Source organism: Phaethon lepturus, unplaced genomic scaffold (assembly GCF_000687285.1).
Source record: "Phaethon lepturus isolate BGI_N335 unplaced genomic scaffold, ASM68728v1 Scaffold55892, whole genome shotgun sequence".
In the NCBI taxonomy this organism is placed as follows: Eukaryota; Metazoa; Chordata; class Aves; order Phaethontiformes; family Phaethontidae; genus Phaethon; species Phaethon lepturus.
In genome coordinates, this window is record NW_010525210.1 from 1 (window position 1) to 10712 (window position 10712).

The 10712-nt window shown below is 37.2% G+C and overlaps 1 protein-coding gene across 1 annotated transcript; it reads right to left on the reverse strand.

Moving 5' to 3' along the window:
- Positions 1-1120: 1120 nt before the first annotated feature.
- CD47 (CD47 molecule) lies at positions 1121-9253 on the reverse strand (the record flags this gene model as incomplete). Its single annotated transcript, XM_010282649.1, has 6 exons — positions 8911-9253; positions 7489-7536; positions 5286-5375; positions 2258-2359; positions 1765-1857; positions 1121-1216 (listed from the first exon to the last, which is right to left on the reverse strand). Coding segments are annotated over exons 1-6 (667 nt in total), but the record flags the coding sequence as incomplete, so codon positions are not given.
- Positions 9254-10712: the final 1459 nt, after the last annotated feature.

The window sequence follows — 10712 nt, forward strand, 5'->3', positions numbered from 1 at the left end:
TTTCTTAAGTTTGGATTTCTTTGAATCAATAAAAACATCCTCCATTTTGTATTACTCTGGAGGATTAATGCTTTACCAGAAATCTCCCATCAATTTATTTTACTATGACATTTGAAAACACTTAGGTGCCCCTTACAAATACTTCTGTAAATATTAAACAATAAGCATAAAACTCAAATCATAACTCCACTGAAAGGTCTATCATTTCACACAGATTAGACAAACCTTTAGAAACCACTTCAAGGAGAAATGCTTTTTCTTAAAGCCCCAACCAAGTAAACAATTAATATGAAGAATGACTCTACAAAACAATAAATACAGGGTATAAAGCGATTCCAATAAACATGAGCATGTATTCTACTACTAAATATCCTGCCAAGGATGCCTAGTCCTAAATTCACCCTTTTCTCTGCTGTGGGGTTTTCTTGTGGGGGAAGGGGAAGGCAAGCAGCGGACAAAGGGAGGGTTAGCGGCAGGGATATGGGGTATCGCTGCACGCGGTGTTTAGTTGGTGTTCCTTTACAACAGGGCCTGTTTTTCAGTGCTGAAACAGAATGCCAGCCACAACCAGACGTAACACAGTCCAGGAACACTTCAAAGTTTACTGTCTCTGCATTTGCCTTCCTGGGCTGCTTCAATGGCATTCCTTTCCCAGCAATTCGGTTATCAGTCACATACAAGCGGAGATTAACAAGGAATGTCTGATTTATTCATTGAACATGAGAAAATCATGACAACTCTAGCTTAGTTTCTAAATACCCTAGGCCTCAGTAAGAATAACAGTAGTAAAGGTCAATGCGGGTTTTAGGCAACTCTTTAGGACACGAACTATTGCAAAATTAAAACTATTAACTTTTTTTTTTTTTTTAACACAACTGCTCATAGAATGCAGTCATGCTGGATATAGTCATACTAATGAAACTGATATATGTAATACTGCCTTTGGGCTATTCTCCCTTTCACCAACAGAGCATTAACACAGCACAGTACATGCACAGATGTTACTTGCTAACGCTCAATGTAGTGAAGGCATTTTCATAGCGTTTTAGTGTCACAAATAAACAAACATCAGGCACAGACAAAAGTAAGACGACACTTTTACAGAAGGTAAATTGCTTACCTGAGACACACAGTGCAAAACCAACCACAGCAGTTATATAACCAAGAGTTTGCAAACCTATCAGAGCAAATGTTGTTTGTGGTAGACTATCGAAAACTGGGAAAGACAGAAAGAGAAACAAAATCTTAATTTTTAAAGATTAACTAAGGAGGTACAAAAGGTAGGTCATTCACATAAAGCTAGAAATCAGATTCTCCTAAATTCCCAGTTCAGCCAGACAGTGTAATAGCAAAACTCACAAGTCACTGCAAGTCACTCAGGGCTCTTGTATGTATACACACAGACAAACAGATGTGTATATAAATAAAATTGTAAATAAACCATAAGTAGAAAAAATTAAAGACGTACATCCTGAGAGTTAGTTATTCACCCCAGTCCCAAGACCCAGCAAGGAAGAGCAGGAATCACTCAGATGTCCTACCCTAAATCTCACTTTTGAAGAAGGTAACTTACACTTCTTCCCTTAAGCAACTTATCCAAACAAACACAGGTTAACATTTTGTTTTCAGATACTAGGAAGGTCAGGAACCCAGCATGCTATCATAGTACCTATTTATAAAAATGACAATAGTATGTAGATGGGGGGGGCCCCTCAGTTTTTCTATCAGTATGTTCTTGAGCTACTGAATAAGTAAAATACTCACCAATTCCAAACATAAAGTATTGAAGCGGTACCAAAATCACAGCAGGGACTACAATTAGGCCAAGACCAGCTTGATTCTGTGCAGTATAGCCATCTGCAAACATTTGTATGGAAATTAGTAAAACAGAAATCCGTGATTGGAAAAAAGCACACAAAAAAAAGCAACAAAAGTAAATCATTAGTATCATCAAGTTTTTAGGGTCCAGAAAAAACCCGCACTGAAGCACCAGAACTCACTCTGTAGCCCCTAATATTCACTCAAGGCAGCAGGACAGAAAATATAAATAAATTTGGAGTTTGTATCTTCCTGTGATCATCTGAGGGCCTCACAACCACAATGTTGTTTTTGTTCTATTCTGTAGCTTTTTTTTTTTCCATTTTAAAATTAGTAGGCTGCAATTAATAGGTGCTCCTAATTTCTATACTACTGTATGGAAGAGTTTCATTTATGCTCTTATTCTCTTAAACTAGGAAGGCAATTTTCATATACTTACCTTGGACAAAAAGAACAGTGCCTACAACAGCAGCAACTGTGAAGATGATACCTGCTACAATAATGCTCATTTTCTTCTGAGGTACAGTTTCACATTTTAATGCTTAAAAGACAAAATAAAGAGAGACAAAGAGGAAAACAATCAGACATACAGATTCTTTCACCAAAATACACAGATTTTATGATTAGGATTGTTTTCCTAAAAGAAACAAACTCCTAAAAAACTAGAACTAGAAATATTACCAAGATTTTTTTTGTTTTCATGGTTTGATATGGTTTATATGGCTTACTCAGAGAAATGAAACCTCACACTGGTGTTTTATTCAAATTCTTAATTCCACCTTCTACACAATTCAGGTGATATGTTATCAGAATAACTTTGGGATATAGTACGGGTTAATTCAAGTAGATGAACTACTGACATTCAAATAATGTTACAGTGAATTTGTTACTCATATGAGTGTCAGATAGGGATTTAGAAATTACAGGTTTAATTCTCTTTCCCATGACACTGTGTGAGCTCAGATGTATCACCTCCATCCCCAAGGGTACAGGGTAATATTCCCATCTCACCAGAATGCTTTGATATGGGATGACCTACATGTTCAGATGCCATAGAGAAGACTAATTTTCAGTAAAACTGCACTGCTAAATAGCTGCCATGTCAGAAATGGTTGATGCCAGTGCAGGGTTTCAAAGCAGCAGCACTTTAGTAGTCTTTGGAAAAGAAGGAACAGTACAAATACAATATCATAAGTCGTGTTTGTTTCTGCCTTATACACTGCTAAAACTGAGACACAAAAAAGGCAGCTCTTGCTTCAAGCTTGAAAATTAATATACCAACAACCTTGGTATAAGTTGAAATTGGTAATCACAGAGAACAAACAAATACTGTAAGTAACTTCAAAAAGAAAAACAAGGAGCACGTACAGAATTAACATCCCACTTACATGCACTGCGTTAGCACCAAAAAAAATATCACAAGGATACAGTTAAGATTCTGGAGGGCACATATGACAAACTCTCAACAGTATCTTATCTATGGAATGATTACAGAATACTCCCTCTTGTAATTAAAGCTCTATCTTTCATTATATTCCATTGTTTAACACAACAGGACCCCAGTCATACTCCCAACTATTACTATTACTTAAATCAAAAACTTATTTGGAATGGTAGTAATAGTAGAAACTTCCTGCATATCTGTACTGGAAATTCACTTTTTTTCGTATTATAAATATGCCAAATAAGGAAAGCAAGACACAAAGGCAAAAATGGATATGCTATACTTAAATCCTAAAAGTCAATCCTGTAAGCAAAAAACCCAAACAACCCCACCCCAAACAAACCAACCAAAAAACAAAACAAAACAAAAACACCAACAAAACCAAACCCCCATAAAACACAAAACCAAGAAAACATGTATTCTCAAGTGTTACACAGAAAAATCAAGCTCAGTTTAACAAACTATTTAAAGTTATACTGTAGCACTGCTGGATTCATAGGTTAACCGAAACAGTGCAAATTAAAAGAAAAAAAAAAACCAAACAGTAAGCACACCCACGTGTATTAAATTAGAGGTAGCACAATTACTTTTCCCTAGAGAAGTCACAGACCTTGCAATAGAGACTCCTAAACCATTACAAACAATAATGAAATCTAACAGTATGGAAGTAAAATAGTTTTTAAAATATATATTAGTTGTCAACCTCTGACCATGGATGCACCTTTGAAGAGTCACATACCACTTTCAGAAGTTCATGAAAAGGTAATAAAGGAAATTATATACAGATGGCTGAATATGTATGTGATTACTAGAAATCACTCTGAGTGTGATTTCCTTCCATTGCTTATGGACTCAACTAAGCAGAAATTTTTAATTTTTTTCTAAGTTTACAAATTGAAAAAGGCTGAAAAAACCCACAAAGACTGATGTAACAAATTGCACCACAGGGAATAATCTGGAAGACTAGGACATAAAGCACAATCTACATTGCACACATGTTGGACACCAGTGCATAAAGAACATCTAAGGATATGTGACACTGGTGAACGTATTGCCTCTGAAAACATTTAACAAAATCATTGACATCAGTGATAAATTGCAGCTCAGCCAGTGCTAAAAGCCTAATGAACAATTTTACATCAAGAAGAGAGTACCATCTTTCTCTAATATTGATTTTATGACCATAAAATGAAACATGTTTCTGCTTCTAATGAGTCAATGTCATGGTGTACCAACAGTGAAGAAAAGCTCCCTTGTTCTAACCAATGACAGTAGACACTACCAATTATACCCCACAAAAATTAATGCACATGCAAAAAAGCTCATCGTTTGCAACAGTAACTTCACCACATGGCAGACTAGCTCTAAACACACACCCTTTAGGCTGCACATTATACCTTTGTCTACAATGACACGCAGCTGCTAAAACTCTTAATCCCAGGAACCAACCCCTTGTCTCCAAGCAAACAGAGCAGACTGGCCCAGATCCCAGTGCTTAGGGCTATAGACCCCCCTTCAACAGTGCCTGCGTCCCCACTTCAAGAAAAGTCCCAAACTCTGCAAATGCTATGCCAGACCAGCGTTTTCATAGCTTGATGCCAAAAACGTCCTGAAAGAGTGCAAGGCTCACTGAAAAGGAAATGGAAGACTATGTAGCACAAAAACATGTAGCTTGGTGTGCTCTCACTGACCAAGCCTGTAAGTAACAAGTGCTTATTAGGAACTATCTTGAGAACTGTATACAAGTTAACTCTCTCACAGTGTTAGTCCATTCCTGCCAAAAGACTGCCCAGAAACAAACGTAAGTACCAGTATGGATGATCAGGAGAGCATTCCAGAGCAAACCAAACACCTTGTTCTGTGACAAAGCAGACGTACCTCCCCTCTGCGTATTATCTGGATCAGTTCTCCAGACATCTTTTAGTCGTAAGCACTGTCTTTCATCTTACACGAATGCCTGTATGCAAGCAAGTAATTTTAGGACCAATAAATAATGGCAAAAAATTAAAGAGTCAATACTTACCAATAACACTTAACTGAGCCGAACACAAAATAATAACTAAGAACAGCAATGCTATGATGATGGCCCTTTCCACTAGAAGAAACCATGATCCTAGAGAATAAACAAAGAAAAATGATAGGAAGAAAACAAAAACTGAGGTTATTAGCATTACATTTATTGCTCCTTTTTGGCTATGCTCTAGATTGCTTAATACTGTATGTAATAGTATTGAGACTTATAACGGGCTAAGAAAGTGATGACTTCTACCTATTTTTCACTCCAATCTTTGTGTGACAACCTATTTTTTCAGTATTTCTAGTTACCCTAACATTTTCCAAACCGGAGGTCATAACCTCCCCTGCAGCAGAGCATATGTTTACGCTATTGTCTGGCAGTACAAGCTAGTTAGCTTGTGGAACTACAAACAGCACAGTAGATCAGAAAAATGATGTATTTAAGCTAAGCAGGGAAGGTGGGCAAGATATGAAAAGTCCAATTTGATGCTTCCCCAGCTATTCCATTCTACCTCCAAATGCTGTAATTTCCAAAGAAATCCAGATGTGTGATAAGGAATACAGGAGCTAACCTAAGTGAGAAGGACACACTGCTTTGTTAGTTTTAGAAATCACACAATTTCCTTTAGGTCTTCCCACCATCATCCATTTAGGTTTTTTTCTCCTGCATCTTGGATGCTTTAGGCTGTTCAGTTACTTGTGCTGGAAGACCGTGTAAGCCACCTTCCTACATAAAATTCTGACAACATCTCCACTGAGCTAGAAAATGCAGGTGATTCTTGTATCTCTGCTCATAGCTTCATTTAGACTCAGTGGAGTCCAAAGTCCCCATTCCTTATATTATACTTGCCACCGTTCCTCTGTCTGCACGCTTGCTTCCAAAGAAATTTCTAATCTTCATTTACATGCATGCTCCTTGCACTTACTCTCCATATTTAAAAGCTGTATCTGCAGCTCCAGAAACATGGAATTAAGTAGCAATACCTCACAATTTTCAGTGCCAAGTAAATACCTTAAGGACAGTTTTAAATTCACAAATTCCCCTCTTTGCCCTCGCCTCCCCCCACAAGGGGTCACAGAAGACAACATTATGGTTAGAACATAAATACAAGGCAATCATAAAACATACTAAAGCCAGAGAAATGGAGGAGTATCTACCAACTTCCTTAGCTCCAAAAGAAGCCTAATTTAATGAATTGTTTCAAGGAAGGCTTTTTGCTTCATTTGTATTTTCAAAAAAGCAACTAATATTGAACAGTAACTTCAACAGTTGCCACTCTCTAGATTAGCCAAATCTTACAGGCAAATCCCAGCAACAGTGTTCAATGTAACTGAGTTATTAATGAACTGAAAGTATCCGCAAGCAAAGACTGAAAAGGAGCTTCACTTCCTTTGTAGCATTTCCAGGTACTACAAGAAGAAAAAAAGCAGCCATGAAGCCTGGTATCTGCTAGGACTTCAGCATGCATCATGGAACCACATACAGTCCAGTCTCAGAGTCTATAACCACTTATTGTAAGGAAATGCTCGCAATACTGCTGGTACATGCAACATGCAAATAAGAGAAACAGCTGAACACATTTTCCTGGTAATACATTTCCCTTACTCTGGTACTTCATAGCAATAAACTCCTGGTGAAAAGTATTGTTTTGAGAGCAAATATAAGGAAGTTGCCTCCTAATGAACAAGAAAGGCTTCCAGGCATGGGGCAGAGGAAAAGAGAGGGGAGAAAATTAAAAGGGGAAACATTACGGTCACTCTCCTGTGAAGATAACTGATCAGGAGAGAGCATGCCCAAAGCCAAGGGCACTAGAACCTAAGTCTTGCTCACTCTGCAACCCACTTCCTATGTGAACACAGGAATTCTGTGAAGTGAGATGGAGAATAGCTCACTCTTACAACACTATCTTTGTAAAAGCATAAATTGCAACAGATTAATAGCAAGAGCTCAGAAATGACAGTGAAGACTGGTACAGGATTTCCATTTTTCACTAACTCTTTTCAAAACTCACTTGCTATGCTTTGTTCTATTAGCTTACTATTTCTAGAATACTGAGGAACAAACGACAAAAAAATTATGCAGAAGAACTTAAACAGAGAACAAGTGACTGTTTTACCTTCAGCTAAAGCCTCAAAAATAACACTTTTACATTTTCTAGCATAGACTCTCAAACCTAATGTGACCTCGCAACTATAAATTCTTCACCAACCACATTTTTCCTTTGGTGTTGGGGCATTTTCCTCGCCGCAACTGACAACTAGAAAATGAAATTAAAAAAATTACATCAGTTTGCTGCTTTGTAGTCTTTATATCACTTCCAAAATTCTAAACACCGAGAAAGTAAAAATAAAACAATAAAACTTGCAAACAGGACTTGATTCTACTACATCCTCAAGCCTTATTTCCTCTTCTAGAGCTTAACACTGAACGGCAAAAACAGTCCAAAAAAGTTGAGTAAGGAAGAAGTTATAGGAGAAGGAAGGAAACTGCCTATACTTCTTCCCCTGTTTTTGCGGTGTTCTAAGAACCTAACGATTTTGTAGCAACCTCATTCTTCCAGTGGCTGTGCCCCTCTCAATCCATTTCAGGATCACATTTGTTTTGCAGTGTGTATAGTTAACTCCATAATTAAACCCAACTGTGAATTACACAGATGTTTGCAGCAGGACACAAGTAACATCTGTTTGAGCTTCATAAATATTTTAGTGACAAATGAAAAACTAATAGCAAGAACATCCTGGGACAATTCCACAGTGCATGGGTAAGACTCCATGTGCTACACGTATGTAACATATTCAGTGCCTCCAACAAACTTCCCAGAAGCAAGGAGCAAGTCTCCTGTGCAGAACAAATAAACAATAGACACATCTGTTAAGTGAAACTGTCACCTTTGCAGAACACTAGATGGACTGCACATGTACAGCAGATCCCATTATTCAATGGCTGAGGCGCTAGAGCACATGGGCTGTGCCTGACAAGATACAGTAAAATGGCTCACTAAATGAGAAATTCATCACTTAGTCACCATTATTTTAAACAGCATCTTCTGAAGGCGACATTTCATGCTTGCCAGCCGTAACAAGTTACCATCTAGTAGTAGCATTTTCAACCTCACTGGAAAACTGCACACCTTCAGATCGAGTTTCAGAGCTCTTATACAGAATTTCTATTAGTTCTATCTGTAATTTTTCCAGCATAGCTAAAGATTGCAAGCTGCAATTCTTCAAAGAAAAGATCTCTGCAGCTACCATGGTGGATGAATACATCTCAGTATTATAAAGATATCAGGAGTATGTTTCAGTATGCAAGGCAATAACATAAGTGTTGAAAATATCACCAACTATATAACCTAAAAAATGTGGAAAAGCATATGTTTTACTATATTAGACACGTGATCTTCAGCCATTGTTATAGAATGAAAAAATGTGTTCAGATCTTTCCCACAGGAGCACTCCCCTATAACTTAATCCAAAATAACTCATTAGCATCCAAGTAAGAAGGCCGGGGTGCTACATTTTTTGTATTTTCAATTTAAAGTAACACATTGTCATATTAAATATTTTTCTCTTTCCCGTAAGATTTTGCTTGTTTTCTCTCCCAACATGTTCTAAAACAATGGCAGGCAACTCACCTGACTGGTTTCTAAGTTCAACTCTTGTTTCTCCTTCTCTATTTGATTCTGTTACTTCACAGCTGTAATTTCCAGCATCTGCTTCTGCACTGTTAAGCCTGAGAGAGGCAATACCCTTGGATAAATCCGCCTGAGAGACGAAGTTAGCTGATGGAACTGTTTCATCTCTGAAAAACTCCTGTCTTGTTCCATCAAAAGAAAAAATTATTTTTCCTTTATTTTTCCATGTAACAAACATGGCACTTGCATTGTTCTCCTTTAGATTCGTCACATTGCAAGGTAAAATGACAGTTTTATTACAGTCAGTTCTTTCAACAACGTCTGTCACACTAAACACCAACTGGGCAGAACCTACAAAGAAAAAGGAAAATTGACACATTCAGAATTATTTCTTAATATACAAGAGAAGAAAGAAAAAACAGTACATGACTTCGCAAAACAAAACAAACTCTCCCACAAAACCACAAAAAGAGAACCGTGCTTTAACGGAGTAATAAAAGAAGGAAAAAAGGCATTATTGTTATTCTACCGCAGCCCCTCTACACAGACCTGGCCATTCTCGCATCCATTTAATGTACAGATACCATAAGCTATCATAAATTTAAAAACAAAAAAACAAAACAAAAAAAGAGTAATAAAACTTTGTGCTGCCACTTACTTGGACACTTCCCCTAAATTACCATATGCAGAAATACCTCATTAAGGCCTGGTTTCTGCAAAGCATACAAATCACATTAACTACAGGTTGTTTCACTGATGTTCAAATTTTTGTTGATGATCACACAGGTATCTAAAAATGGAGGAGGTCCACGCATCAGCTCCACACATGCATCCTTTACAGTTTGTTAAGGATGCGGGGGGGGAATTCTACTTTTACACTTCTGAGCGAAGGCAGGCAGGGCAGCTTAGTCCATAAAGGTGTCATTTGTTCCCTCTTGTCTCTGAAGGTGGAGCCAAATGCCCATAGGTTTAGATCGTTTCTTGCAAATTCTCTTTTCCTTTCCGATGGAGGAGATGCACACACAATACCATATATTAAATAACATTATTACTTACTTAGTATTTGAGTCTATACACAGTAGAATTGAAAATGAAGAATTTGTAACAATAAGTGATCTGTATTACAAATCATTGTGATTAATGCTACCAGCAATAGCATTCAAGGCAGGTAATGAAAAAATCAGCACCACACAGGATTATGTTACCTCTCATGGTTTTTACCATTTCCGTCCCACATGGCACCACAGTTCTAAAACAGTGGTACTGACTGAACACTGTTTCAAGAAAGACATAAATCCTATGTCAAGATTTTATCTGAAATGAAGACATGTTCATCAGTTCTTGAGAATACCAAAAATTATAACATCACTTATAAATAAAATAAAAATTACATCAGAATGTTACATCAGGAACCAGAAGAAGGAGGTTAATTAAACTAACTTGACTGCAAAATATGAAGGTGTTGAATCCTGTATTTTCTGTCTTTTTCCTTGTTTGTGTGAAATCATAAATTAGTTGAATAGCTCTCCTAACAGTCATTGCTCCCTGAAGTCCCAGTGATATTAATGATTCAAAATGTTTGACTATATCCACCTGATAAAACCAAATATGGGAAACGCTATGTACTGTAAAACAAGACCACAACCTCTAATACTGTAAGCACACAGACTTACAAACAGGTGTAGCTCCAGTGACTTCAGAAGACCTACTGGTATTCACATATCTTAACCAGGTCAGAATTGTGATATGTATTTGATGATCAAATTCAATTAGGGGAAGAAGAGGGAAAAAGAAAAAAAAAA